The following is a 14,902-nucleotide window of genomic DNA, read 5'->3' on the forward strand; positions in this document are numbered from 1 at the left end:
ATTTATTTAAAATAGAAATCTTTTGTAACCATTTAATTTTTGTAAATTGCAAATGTGCTTATAAGAAGTCATTGTGTCAACATTTAAGAGTACATTAGGCATATAGTTGATCTCATTGCTAACAGATGGATGCTAAAAGCCACAGAACTTTTGATTTTATGGGGTCTTTAAATATCACTGCATTGTAACCATTTAATAGTTGTATAAAATACAACCCTAAAACAACTGGTCTCTTGTCTCCATCTCCACACAGTGCTTACGGGCCATGCTAAAGCTTATGTCTGAGTGCTGGGCCCACAACCCATCCTCTCGACTCACTGCTCTTCGAGTCAAGAAAACACTTGCCAAAATGGTTGAATCACAGGATATCAAAATATGATCAGTTTTCCCTCCATATGCCAGTCTGAGATATATCATGGAGATATTTATGCTCACTTTATGAACTATTGCCTCAGTTCCTAGACAGACCTGTGGGAGCGCTGCTGAGCAGAACATTTGCCTCCCTGTCTGGCTGTAATTCCTCGTCCTGTTGCAGTTATGCTCTTAGTGTCATGTAGCACCCTCTGCTGGACAGTATGTGCCATAACGCATCCACGAGGAAGTAAGGACAGTAAGGACAACTGTTCAACAGGCATCACTACTCACACCATCCCCATCGCCACCATTTTTCCTTCTTCAGGCACTCTTATATATTGGGAGAGAATTGAAGAGCATATGGTGCTTTCTGTGAAAGCTGTGTAATACAATACATCTGTATGGAGGAGTGGCAAGGTGGCACCATTTGCCATGGGAGCACAGTAATCGAGCCATTCGGGAGAAGGCTTGAGGCTCTGTTATTGACTGACTTGAGAGGTGGACATATTTGGGGTGATATTTGGACCGAACCAGCCATATGCTTGGGATGTGCTCCTGTTCCAGTATGGCTAGTGTCTAAATGGTCACACTACATTTGGACCATGTGCAGTTGTGGCCACCGAAACGTCAGAGAACATGCCCTATTTAATTCAAATGACCCATATTGTCATATATATGTATAAAAGAACATGTCCCGTTAACTACATATTAATATTTTAATTAATAGCCTTTTTGAAGAATTATTCCTTCAACTGCTTTCCTTTCTGAGAATCTGTCCATTAGATGTTCAAATACAAAACTGGGGGTTAGCGATAGGGTTTTTACTTTTGCAAAGACCTGGAATTGATTTGTTGTTAGAAATAGAAGGTTCAGGTATAATGAGTAATGTGATCATAACTCCAGCTCTGGCATGAAGAATTGAAGTACCACCAGTCAAATATTGCCAACACTGCAGCCATTAAAAAAAATCTATTCATCTAAAAGATGTGGTGACTTTCAATCACCCAGAATGGCAGATCTGATCTGCCTCATCGCAGACGTGTCAGTGCAAATGGATGCCTTTTGCTCCTGAATGCCTCATAACCGTTGTTTTGTTTTATCCTATAGCCTTCAAGTCAACCTCAGTATATCACATCTGAATTTTTTCAGTGTCAGATTGGATTGCTGTTTTCAATGCCTCATTTGAACTGTTTTGCCTTGAATCTAATGTTGTGACGCTTGGAAATCATATGACTCATAAATGTCTAATGTGATTGAATAATGCAAATGCATGTGCTATTTATTCATGTCATGTCATATAGTATGAATTATTGTGGTAAGATACTTTTACTTGCAGGACTATTAACACTGTTCTTGCAAATGACATTCTCAATGTTTTTACTGAGCAGCTCAACCTTACAAATACTAGTAATAGTAAATTTATGACTTTAAAATGAAATTCTACATTTAATGACTTCCTATGAAAGTGAGAGTGTGAATTATCATTTGTCATTGTTCTAATGTGTAAAACTAGACCTTTATCTATAATTTACTCAAAAGTCAGGACAGGCGACTTAAGTTCACCTTTCATATACATGAACATATTTTTCCCCCATAACTGATGAGATTATGTGAACACATTTTTTTTGTGTGCAAAAGAGCTTAGTCAAAAAATTTGAATCACGCAATGCATTATTATCAGGTTCAACTTCAAAACCAGGGTCTTTTGCCTCGAAAACAAGTTAGCCATTTATTGAAGATCCGGTTATATCATGGGGGTGTATTTATGCCAGTGATTTATAGCTGTCTGGGAAATTCCACTTCTGCATTTCTACAAAGGTACAAGGAAGGAGAGAGACTAGTACAAAAACTTTTGCATTGAAGATTCAGATCTCACATTGCTTATGCGTGTCTTTTCTCATAGTTTGGGCTGCAGTTTTGTGCTCAAGCCTATTCTGTCCATAACAATCAAGCAAGTTAACCTGTAAAATAACATTTGAACTGATTTAAGCTTATCTGTCTAGATAAATGACACAATATTTTTGTCCTAATTGTTTAATGTGTAAGGAAATATGTAAAATGGCCTGAATAATATGAACCTTTTTTTAACTGTATTGTGCACAGTATCTGGTTTTAAGAGAGATGCCTTATGTTTACCAAGAAAAGCTGTTCTGTACACAGAATTAGTCCAATGTATCAATTTTTAAGTAAAATACCTTATTTTAGTACACAGTCATGCCTCCTTCTTCTTGATTGACATTTGCATTGAATGTGATCATTTGAGTGCATGAATTGTTGGATGTACAGAATTACCCTCACTATTTGTACCTTTTGTTTATTCATATCACCTCATAGTAACTGGTTTCCATACTATGCCTTATTATTAGATCCTCCACATTTTGAAGACCAACAGAAGGTCTGGTGGTATCTAAATTGTTCTGGTATATATTCTTTCTTCCCCTTATTTCTTCCCTGTTTTCTCAGTAATATTCCAGAACCAATTACAAAACATAATATTTAAACAAGTATTTTTGCACCTTCAAGAAGAGAATGCATGGCATGCATGCAAATTAAAGCATGTCTGGCAGTGACGCACAGTGCGTCAGACTTGAATGTATCCTCCCATGCCTTTGTCGCTCGCCCAGTTCTTTTCACAGCATGTCCTTGTGCTCTGTAATGAAGAGCAATAGTCCAGACAGTTTGTTATCCCCAGGCTGCACTTTTCGTAATGATCCATACATCAATTCTAATGTAACCGCCTCCCCTCGCCGAAGCTCCAGCAGAGAGGCTCGGCTCACTGGTCCCCTCTTTTCCCCTTGTTCCTGTCTGAGGGAGGCCACTGTAACTCCACTGCGCTTCAGTACAGCCAATGAAAGGCCTCTCTCAAAGTCTAAGGTCACTAAAAACAGATAGAGTCCCGTCTCAGGGGCCTGGAACACCCCTGATGTAGGATTAAAAGTACCACCGTAGATCACATCAACATTTTTTGATGCAAGCTCCCCATTTGGCCCTATTCTGTAGTCCAGGCTTGTGATGAACACCACGGGGGGATGTGGTAACCAAGCATGTTCTAAAGAGATAAAGTTATTTTGATGATTTGTTTTGGTAAAAATGTATACTTTTAAGTTACAGAAAAACTGCTTTGTCATGATGTAGTTTTAGTGTTGTCCATTTAGAGGCAGTGTTGTTGTGTGTACACTATATAGGCCTTTCAGTACCAAATATCTTCTTCATTCATGTTTAAAACTAATGGAAAATGGGAAAAAAACTGTATTAATGAGATCTCTTACCTGTTTCGCTGTATCTTTTGCGTCGCTCACTGGAAGACTTTTCTTCTCTTTTCTCCTGGTCTTCTTGCTTTTTGTGCCCCCTCCTTTTCTTTTCATCTTTCTTTCTCACCAGCCTCCAAACTTCATATAGGTTCAGGCTTCTGGTCGAGCTGGCTAGTTCTTCTGTATTACTGAACAGTTTTTGAAACATTCTCAAATGATCTTCTAGGCTCTGACGTAGGTATGCTATATCTGCCTGCAGTTCCACAACAGAGCCACCAGGGGGCTCAGTACAGTTGCCACAGCGCTCTTCCAACATGGTTATTCTACCTGCTAATTGCTCCACCTCTTTTCCTAGACTCCAGAAGTCACTGACGGAGTAATCCACATCCTCCTCTCCAGTCAAAGGGTCTAATGAGGACTGGTAACTTTCAGTGCCCTTCACCTGGTTCTTTGTGGCGGTCCCCTCTGAGTATGCTACCGGGTCATCGCTATTCATCTCATCTCCGTCAGGATGCTTTCTCCGAATAGAATTCAGACTCCTATCATGTGTCTCAATCTTTTGCTGCATCACGTGCATTCTCTGTAAAATATCTGGGATACTGAGCTCTTTCTTTTGGCTATGTGACCAGTGTGTGAATTCCAAGACCTCTTCTCCAAGTAGCACTTCCAGGACTTCAGAGTGGCGTACAGCATCATTCAGGAGGGAAGAGAAGGTGGCTGACAGGCCTTGAATTTCAGCCGACTTGTCCTCGTCCCGCTCTCTCAGGCCTTGTATCTCCTGCTGACTGTCCAGGAGTGAAGCCTGTAGCTGGGAAATACTGTCATGAAGACTCCTGCTTCTGCTCTGCTCAAATGCCAATGATTCCTTCATATTTAGCAGGCCCTGATGAAGATCCTCCATTTGAGTGGCCTGATTCCTATCTAGATTTGCCTCCTCAAGTGCAAGTCGGTTCTGTCTTGTTAAATGTGTCATGTTAGCCACCTCCAGCTCCAACCTAGCTAGTGAAATTCCCATCGATTTGCAGCTACAGACCTGCTCTGCAATTACCGAATCATTTCTTTGTAGTTGATGATAGATGTTGTTCAGGTCAAGCTCTATTTCTCTCAACTGGCCCTCGTGCGCACTTACGTTAGCTGTAAGTTCCCCAATGCTGTTGAGCACCCTGACGCGAGTAGCCTCCACCTCCAGACCTGTCTCCACAAAGTGGACCTCAGTGCGTTGTTTGACCTCCCCTAGGCTCTGTCCCAGGATCAATAGGTCTCTTTGCAGATCATTGATCTTTCTAGCAGAATCTTTTGAAGTGTCAGACAAGCTGCTGAGCTGCACAGAGTTACTTTGTGCCTTCTCATCTAGCCGAGTGATGGCCTCCCACACTCCTGACGCCTGTGTTGGCTGGCCTCCACTTTGATTGACAAACTCAGCACGCTCTTTCTGCAGTGCCCCTTCCAGCCTTTTCTGGCCAAGTCTCACCTCCTCAACCAATTCAGTTAGAGAATGGAGATTCACCTGTTGGAATAACACAAAAAAAATATTTATGCACTGTTTCAATGTGTTAAGATTTATTAGTCACTTAAGGAGTCCGAGTGAATTAATGACCTGTGCATCCTGACTCTGACTGATCTGATCATCCATCTCTTCCTTCAGTTTTGTTAGGTTGTGTTTCAGCAGTTCTTGTTGGGTCTGAAAGGCCCTCTCCATCTGGTCTTTCTGTGCGTTCAGTTGGGTTTTCATTTGGTCGACCTGAAGATGACTGTACTCTAGTCTCTGCTCAATAGATCCACTATGACCTTCACCTCTGCTGATGGATCTGCTGTCTTCCTGTTCCATCCGCAACTGCTGCAAGTCCTGAGACAGTGTGTCCACCTCACTGGACAGATGCTCCAGTGTTTGATTGAAGCTTTCCAGCACTGGTTGAAGCTGAGTCATCATGGTTGACATTAACAGATGCATTGACAGCAGAATTGATGAATCAAGGAATTGCAGAGGCTGAGAGGTAGGGATCTGTTCTTTGGCACCTGGAATATCATAAACAAGCCTCTAATTTTGGAGAAATACTGTACAATTTGTATATTTCAGATACTAACAAGGGAAAATGGTGAAATAACTCTGTTTGTTACTTGTGTGACCTATTAAATATGCAATTAAGGTATATTTGTCTATATCGGCATATTGATTCGTCCCTAGAGTACATCAATGTGCCTGACATTTGAGGGTCTCTACATGAGCTTTTATGATGTTTTCATCAGGAATAACCCTTTCCTTACAAGCCTCCTACACAAACACATCTCATTATGTTACTGAATATCTGAATAAACTTCTGCATTTTTGATGGATGTTCCTTTATAGGCTGTAATTGCATTTAAACAATATGAGCTAATTGGCTATATATAGGTAAGAGAATATATAAACCCCTTTTCAAACAGCTATTCCATGACTCATGTGGTTCAGTGATGACTTTTTGCCCTTCTTTCTTAGTCTCCTTCCTTCTGCCTACATCTCTGGGTGATTATGTCACGGTGGAGTTTGTTTATAAGAAAGAGAGGATATCCTTTAGAGGAAGACGTCATTGTTTATGTAGTCATGCTATTCAATTTTGGGTGGTAAAATCTCACAGTATGCCTGTACTGTAATGTGTCAATCTAAATGTTTTCCTGTGGGCTTTGGTTTGCTGGGCACAGATTCCGTGTCTTACCAACAGGGCTCTGGTTTGGTGACGAACCATGAATGGGAGCCTCCTGTAGATGTTTGTCAGACCAGCTTGCATCTTCCAATAGGTCTGTTTCCATTTTAACTTCTACAGAAAAACACCAAAAATTGTTTGGAGGGAGAATGTGGGAAAGAAGTTAACCACAACATTGTGAGTCTGAGGGTAAATACTGGGCCCACGCATATGCTCAGTTTAGAGGGGTTATTATAGTCCTTAAGCATTTAACAGGCTTAAAATACCAAAAGTTACATTTAATGACTCAATATTACAGAATATTATGAAACTAAATATTATTTTTACTAAGAATAATCCTTTTTTATTTCATGATACCAGGTTTAAGTATTTGGCACACATGAGACTCTCATAAACACACAATGACTTTAGATTTTAAAGAACTGCCAAAGACTGTACTTGTAAAGTATCAATGTGATTTGACAATCTGCTATCAAAATATTCACTTGCGGGACATTTTGGAAATTTGGAAAACAACTTTAAGATGTTGTTATTCTTCTTAAATATGATTGTTGCTTTTGCCTGCTGGCATAAGGCACTGCTTCTATCTATCTCTATCTCTAGCTATCCCGAGTGCCAGCTGATTCTTCCTTTCCTGTTGAAGGACACTCACTGAGCCAGGCGCCTGCTAGATATTTCCTCTGTTTGTCAGAAAGGTTGTTTTAAAGAAGCAAGCTTGCAGAAAGAGGAAAGGTATGAAAGGTCAAGCCAGTTTTGCCCAAAACAACAGACTTGCCTGAGTTGTCATAGTCATTAACCTCAGACTTTGAAGCATGCTTCTCATCCTCTGGAGGTTTGTCTGGAAAAGAACGATAGATGAGTCACCAAAACTGGATGGGCAGCTCAACTGATGTTCCTTTTAAATTGGCTGAAGAGCAACATGCATACTCCTAACATATTTTAGATATGCATATGCTTTATTGTGTAAAAAGGATTGTATCCAGACCTCTTCCTGGAGATTGTATGTTGCCTTTTTCCAGGCAGTTGTGTCCTCCATAGCCTGGGCAACACCTCCAGTGCAGAGAAGAGAGTGCTGTCTGCTTCTGCTTGTACACAGGACGTGAGGACTGCCTATACCTGATCATCACCATCACCATCACCATCATCATCATCAATAAAGCAAAGCATAGTTTTGAGAAACGTAAGATCTGAGGTTGTTTGAGTTTATGAGGTGACTCACGTGATGATTTGACAGTCAGGAGCTCCATCGGGACAGGGGTTCACCGATTTCACTGTCTGAGTCTCTGTGCAGAGTACGGCTGTGGTGACCACACGGTGATTTACATACGCACACCAGTTTCTGACCAGAGAGAGGAGTTGAGAGCAGAGATTACATGCAATCACAGACTGATGAAGATATATGCTCTTGAGCCCCTGTTGTTTTCCTGTTGTACCCTTCCCAACAAGCTCTGGGCAAGATATTATCGCTGAGCAAAATGTTTTATATGTTGTTCTATTGGCACGTTCATTATGTTTGTTTTTAGCTTTCTGTTGTATCAGAGAGAATCTGATATGCACACATTGATTACGATGTTTACACATGCTCAATCTTATTTTGACAAGTCTGTGTTTTTCTGTGTATTATTTCATAAACATAGCCTACAGTAAAGTGTGCAAATTGTATTCTGCAAAAATGACCTAGTTTGCAATATTGCTGGAGTTGCATCCTGTCGAATACTGTTTGAAAAGGTGGCGTTCACGGTGCTGTTCTCATTATGAATACGGTATTATATAAGCTGACATAAAGGGACATAAGATTTCCCCTGTCAGTTCTTTTTCTTTCTGCTGTCTGTTGTTCCAAAGATGCAGCTTATTCTAGCAAAGCTTATAAAACACAATTTATTCCCCTCAAATGACTTGGAGGCATTTCTTGCCACATGGAATGTGTTCTTGCATCCGTATTGTCTTTCAATGGGACACGTGATGCATTGTTCTGCCTTTTAATTTAACACTAGCAATGTTTCCATCCACCTATTTTTATGCAAATATTGAGATATCGTATAATAAAATGGTGGATGGAAATGCCAAGATGCTCATACATTCTAAAAATGTGCATAAAAAACATGCGCAGATGTAGTCTATCCGTAAGAAGGCATGCACATAAACTACAATGGAAACACATTTACTGAATAAAACCCTAAAAAAAAAGAAAAAGTCATGTGACTTTGGCTCAACAGATCATGAGGTCCGAAAAAAACTGGACTAACCAGTTGTCCAATTTCATTGCACGGCATCTTAAATGTTGGTTTGGTCATTCTGAAATGACTGAGACAAAATCTATGAAAATTGTAGGGTAATATTACCTCCCAGTCCCAGAACTGTCTCACACGATTGCGTTCCCAAACACCAAGCATCTGCGTCCGAACGCAGGATAACATGACAGCGTTTATTGCATGTGCGCTCTGAGGCATTTATAATGTATGAAAAAGAGCTACAGTGGCTTCCCTGACTGCAGCAACTTCCATTTTTATTACATATATTTTGTGCCAATTTCACAGAAAGTGACAATTTTGTTTTATTGCAAATGTTTTAGGTGATGTTCCAATATTGTTCCAAAGATGTTCCAAAGTGAGTTGCAAATGTTAAAGATGTCTGTCAAATGCATGTTTACGTATGTACACACATAAAAAAAGAAAAGAAAAAAAGAGTGCAGATGGACACAATGCATCATGTGTGAATGGCCCATATATGAATATGCACTAGAAGGACATTTTAACTGCTATGATGTTTCTCCATTTTCTCAGCACCAGGATGTGTTTTTTAAGATGGTTTGTCAAGGTAGAAACAGCTCAAATTGTACAACATGTCCATTCTGTTAGGTGTTTTCAAATGCATGGACACATCTTGTATGTACAGTACGGCCCATTACTTCAACTGACCTTCCTTTATGCATCCGTTTCAGTGTTAGTTTCAGAAACAAAGAGATTAGATATAAGTGAGCTGTCCTGTTTCCTTTTTTATTGCCACCTTGAACCATAGACCCTTTGTCCAGTAAAACATCAGCCCCTATTCAGCCACTGATTCAGTCATAGTTTGGCTGAATTCTAGCCCTGTCTGCCGCTTTATGGTTTTATCGTTAATCTGTCTCCATGTACCCACATCTGAACATCCTTCATCAGTCCACCTTTCTTTCATCTTCACCCCTCTTTTTATCTCTCTTTTATTTTTCTTTAAACACCTAAACCCTTTTGATTAGCACTCCTCCCATGTCTTTTCTGGATACATCTGGTTCTCATATTCTTTTGTTCTGGTCCAGACTAAAAGCAAATGCCCTTGAAAACTGCTGTAGGGGTACCTGTCCTCTGCCTCGCTGTTAAGCTGTAGTGAGCATGCCCAGTCCGGTCGAATTCCTCTCATCCTCAAGAAATCAGCAGAGAGCTACTGTGTGTGTTGTCAAGGCTGAAATATCAGCCAACACATCTAAGACTGAGCTGACTATAGAAGTGGACGGCTAACTTCTACGGCTCCTATACATATAGGCCCCCAGATCAGTATGTATATATTGGATATCACAATGGAACTCAGTCACTCCATAATACCTTCCCAGATCACTGAAGCCCTGACTTGTATCTTCATTGTAAGATTACTGTAATTAAGCCTCTCGGGCAAATTCATTCGCTTTTCCTTTCTCAGAACAGAGGGAGAATGCAAAGGACTTTAGTCAGGGTAAATGGCATATTTAATAATATGATATTAAAACAAGGCTGTGTGGGATACATGCACAGTCTAGTCTGTTCAGTGGGTTGTACTGTTGTATACTATAGTGTTGATCGTTTAGCAAATAAAAAACTTCCAGAGAAAATATAATACCAGTCAAAGTTTTGGACACACTTGACTTGAATTTGTGTCTCGTGATCTTAAAGGTTTATGCTTAAATGCTTAAAATTAGTTTTATAGAAAAACTACAACACAATATTTTAAAGTAACTTGATGAAAAATATTTTTTACAGTTTATTACAAGCATTACCATTATTTTTTCATTTAAAAAATATTTTAGTTTTTTATTTTATTTTATGAAATGAATAGTTGGGCCAGATAGAGAAGGAAAAGCAGCCAATCAGAGGAAAAACATCCCATGATGCACCTCATAAGCTGAGAGAATGATTAGAGTTGTGACGCTTGGCTGCTTTGATTTGGATAGTTGATAGTTGATTTATAACCATTTTTTGGTCACTAAACAATGTCTACTTTCATTTAATTTATTTAACTTTTTTGATTTGTAGTAAATAGTATTAATCATAAAAAAGGCATGTCCAGACTTCTGACTTGTAGTGTAAAACAATTAGACATGACCTAAGGCCTTTAGACAGTATCTTATTGAACAGACAAATATCCGTAGTATAATTCACGTCAAATTAAATATTTTGACTATGGTCCATTCACACAAAATTTGATGTATAGTTATAAATATATATAGTTTTAAAAATGCCCATTTGACTCACCCTCTTTTTGAGCCAGCTGGAGGCACTGGGATGCTGGGATGTTCATGTGGCATCCCAAAGGCGACAGGAGTATGATGTGCTCTTCCTCCAATCCCAACAGCCTCCTCTTCCTCCACATCAGGGTCCCTGGCCCTCACTTCACTGTGGCAGCTCAGAGAGTTCAGCACGGCCAACAGCAGCAGAGGCACAGTCTGGGCCATCTCGCTTTCCAGAGGTACTGAAAGGGTTCCTCCGGATGGCAGTTTTAAAACTAGCCTTAAACAATCCTGGAAACTCCCCACCCCTCTTTCCTTCCCTCTCTCTCTCTCTGTCCAAACCAGCCGGTATCCTCACCAGTAGCCTATGTCTCTCTCCCCACCCTCTCAGTTCCCACTCCCCCTCTCTCTCGCTCCCTCCTCTCCCTTGACAGTATCAACACTCTCTAACAATAGGAGGAAATCTGCCGCTTGCTAACAACCATAAATCCGTGTATTGCGCTACTTGCAATCTTACAGCACCCTTCCATACTCAAGCGCACACACTGCAGTCTCATGCATGATGATGCTTTGCAAGAAAATGGTTGATTTCCATGTTTAGACATAAGCATTTGAAAGATACTCTATCTAAAGCGGCATTGCATTCATATATTTTATCAGTATGTGTGATCACTAGGATTTAAATATTCAACCTTGTCATTTGCTAGAACCATGCTCTACCAGTCCATGTTAACTCCTTTTACTTAGGCTATGCAGTTTATATTCTTACACTACACTGTACGGTTCAATTCATTAAGGTGTAATGAACTGACAATGAACAACAGCATTTGATTACACTTTATTTTAAGGAGGCATTGTTACAATGTAATTATGCAAATGAGTACTGAGTAATATTAATTAACATACTGTAGGGTTAATGTTAGGGTTTGGTTTAAGGTTAGTTACTTGTAATTATGCATAATTTACTGTTACTACAATAGTAAGTACATGTAACAAGTGTAACTCATCCCATCATTTGTTATTAATGTTAATTTCTACATAAACAAACTCATTTGACATGTCAAAGGGTATTAAAGTATTTTGAACGAACATGAATTAACAACGAACACTAGCATGTTTATAAATTAGTATTAATCTATTTTGTTATTCATTGTTAGCTCACCATATGCATTAACTAATGTTCACCAATTGAACTTTTCTGTAAAGCCCTAACCTCACACTCTTAAAAATAAAGGTTCCAAATAGGGGGTTTTCACAGCGATGCCATAGAATTACCAAATTTGGGTTCTCAAAGAGCCTTTCTGTAAATAGTTCTTAAAATATTTTTTGTATGATTTATAAAGAACCTTTTGAACATTGATGTTAAAGGATATTCAGGGATCCATAGATGCCACTATAGAACCGTTATTTTTAAGAGTGTATATTGTGCATTCTGTGGCTCAAAAAGGTTTCCAAAAGAAAGGGGAAACACATTAAATAGATGTCAGCGCAGCTATATATATGTGCTATGTTTCCCGTCCAGAGATTGTCTGCAGTGATAAATGGCAAGAGTTTTTATAACACACAAGAGTCCTTGTTCTTAGCCCTGACCCCTTTTCATAAACCATGCCTCCCAAACTCCATCCTCGGAGCAGACATCAGCTGCTCTCTCTCAGCCTGGAGTGAAAACATCCCACCTACCAAAAGGTCGGACTAGATTTAGAGAGCTTGCGGTGGGGGTTTGCACAGAGAGAAGGTGTTATTGTCAAACTAAGAGGCCATTTTCTCTGTGGTGTGGTGGTCCTCGGGGTCTCCGCTTGACTGCCTCAACAGCGTAGAGCTCAGCTGTGACAACAAACAGGGGGTCTCCTGGGCCGGCTCTCCAAGCCCAGCACTCGGTCTGTGCTTCACAATGTGGCTTCCTGTTAAAGTCTGTTAGGCTGACTGGACCTTTAGCAGTCTATATACTTAAAGGGATAGTTCACCCAAAAATGAAACTTCTGTCATCACCCTCATGTTGTTCCAAACCTGTATGAGTTTCTTTATTCTGTTGAACACAAAAAAAGATATTTTAAAGAATGTTGTATTTTTTTCCCCCCACTATGGAAGTCAATGGTTATCGTCAACTCTGGTTACCAATATTTTTCAAAATATCTTCTTTTGTGTTCAACAGAAGAAACTCATACAGGTTTGGAACAACATGAGGGTGAGTAGCCTAATGACAACATTTTCTTTTTGAGTGAACTACCCCTTTAAGAGTAGGAGGATGATATTGTCTACTCTTATTATCTTACTATTATTAATTTTTGGATGTTGTGATAAGAAGGGCATTTTAGTGCTGGACATGTTATAATTTATTTTTCTAAGATAAGTATAGTGTAAAACTTTCTATAGCTTTTAAAAAGACTTCTAGAAAAGCTTTGACATGTGAAGACACATTTAGCTAAAAACATATTATTGTCTTAAAAAAAATTATTATTGTTTAAATGACTGAGCAGCAGTATATTAAATGACTCCTGTGGTATGTATGATTTTTTTTTTTTTTTTTTACTTCACTTTACTAATGAGCAGATCCACATGGAACCTCCCACGCAGAACGAAAAAAGCTTTACAGATTTCCAGAATTCGTCGACTCTCCTGAGTCTCCTGACTCTCTCTTGTTTAATGATTTTATTTAATAAAGTATTTCCACAAAATCTTATCCTGCGATCTGTCTGCGTTTGTTCATTGTTATACAGCTTTCTGGAATAGGTCTGATTCTATTTGGTCAATCGCGATTCAAATATTTCCTACTATTTGAACAGTTTATGTCAGTCCACTCACCCGGGTAAGTAAAACTCCATAATCTATAATCTGAGCTCCATCTAGGGCTGCACGATATTGACGAAAAATGCGATATGCGATAGTGTGTAAAATAAACTTAAATTATCTTTAAAATACATTTAAAATTATATAGGCTAACCTACATACGTGTTTCACATTCTTTCTGTGACAAGAAAAACCTACAACTTCTGAAAGTGAACGGCAGTGTTTTACTTAATAATAAGTGTTATTTTAACATCAGTGTAAACCACAGGGTTTAGGGTTTCAGGTAGGCCTACATTAGGTTTATTTAACAGCAGAAACTGAATAATCAAATGTAAAAATAAACACTGCTTAGTTTTCAATGTATGAATTTAATATATAGGCTACTGATTCTTATTAAAGCTACAAAAGTTATTCAGCCAAGAGCAGTGAGTGATTTTCTCTTTGTATTTTGTTCATGACCCCACTGCAAGCTGTTGCGATATGCATATCGCGATTTATACATAATTTGCGATATTTCGATAATTTCGATATATTGTGCAGCTCTAATATGAACCATTATTTCACATGTCAGGCTTTACAGGGTTAATATAATGTACAAGTAAGATGATAAAATGATTTAATATCCAATAACACAATATAATACAATATAAGTATAGGCTTAAGCGAGATTTTTTTTAAGCACAATATCCACCTACATATTTCAAACTCTGTCCTTTCATTTGTTTTACTGTAGTTTTATGTGGGATCAGTGATCATCACCTGATGTTAAGTCAGTTCCAATGGGAAACCCCAGCATGCAGAAAAACATTGTGTATGCCATAAAAGCATGTTCTGACTGGCATGTGTTTGTTTTCAGAAAAACAGATAACAGCTGGTATACTCGGCTGCAAAGAACTGGCACAGAGCTAAGATGCCTTTAGATGCATTTCTGTTTGATATTTTTTGCACCGTGTTCCTCTATTGAGTCTCTGATCCTTTGAGCTCTTCTGGCAGTGTAGTATCGGCTTATTCTCAGCTCTCAGTTTTGCTGTCATGCTGGCAGAAGAACATAATAGATATAGATGACACAGCAGTCTGCAGCCTAATCAATGCTTCTATTCTCTGCATGCTTATGATATCTTAAATACTGAGGATCATTTCCTAGTTGGTGAGATATCAGCACCACTTGTAATCTGACATCAGAGAAATACTTCCTTTTCTTACCCCCTCCTTTACTATGTGCTTTTTTTGATCAGTCATAGTCTTGTTTTGGGTTGCATTTTTGCACTCAAAGAGTGAATTAATAGTTTATTAATGATGTCATTCATAATTCATCACTGGTGATGTTTGCATTATTCAAGGAGGACTCCATTACTACAGTATATTTCATTAGT

At 39.0% G+C, this 14,902-nt stretch overlaps 2 protein-coding genes across 4 annotated transcripts in view; one reads left to right on the forward strand and one right to left on the reverse strand.

Moving 5' to 3' along the window:
* bmpr1ab (bone morphogenetic protein receptor, type IAb) overlaps positions 1-2,565 on the forward strand; it is a 34,280-nt gene extending 31,715 nt beyond the window's left edge. For both annotated transcript variants that reach the window (XM_084134814.1, XM_084134815.1), the window contains one exon: positions 254-2,565. In XM_084134814.1, coding sequence (XP_083990940.1) covers positions 254-379 — 126 coding nt within the window. In that variant the 3' untranslated portion in view covers positions 380-2,565. The remainder of the gene's footprint in view (positions 1-253) is intronic.
* mmrn2b (multimerin 2b) lies at positions 1,610-11,074 on the reverse strand. Of its 2 annotated transcripts, none has more exons than XM_084134809.1 (8): positions 10,768-11,074; positions 7,506-7,625; positions 7,272-7,402; positions 7,062-7,124; positions 6,299-6,400; positions 5,203-5,621; positions 3,624-5,112; positions 1,610-3,403 (listed from the first exon to the last, which is right to left on the reverse strand). In XM_084134809.1, exons 1-8 carry the CDS (start codon positions 10,965-10,967, stop codon positions 2,985-2,987), a joined length of 2,943 nt encoding a protein of 980 aa, XP_083990935.1. In that variant the 5' UTR covers positions 10,968-11,074; the 3' UTR covers positions 1,610-2,984. The 2 variants fall into 2 exon arrangements, with proteins under 2 accessions (XP_083990935.1, XP_083990936.1); XM_084134810.1 differs by having other exon boundaries at positions 7,062-7,128; positions 7,285-7,402; positions 10,768-10,975.
* Positions 11,075-14,902: the final 3,828 nt, after the last annotated feature.

Source organism: Abramis brama (assembly GCF_963993115.1).
Source record: "Abramis brama genome assembly, chromosome: 14".
NCBI classification, from domain to species: Eukaryota; Metazoa; Chordata; class Actinopteri; order Cypriniformes; family Leuciscidae; genus Abramis; species Abramis brama.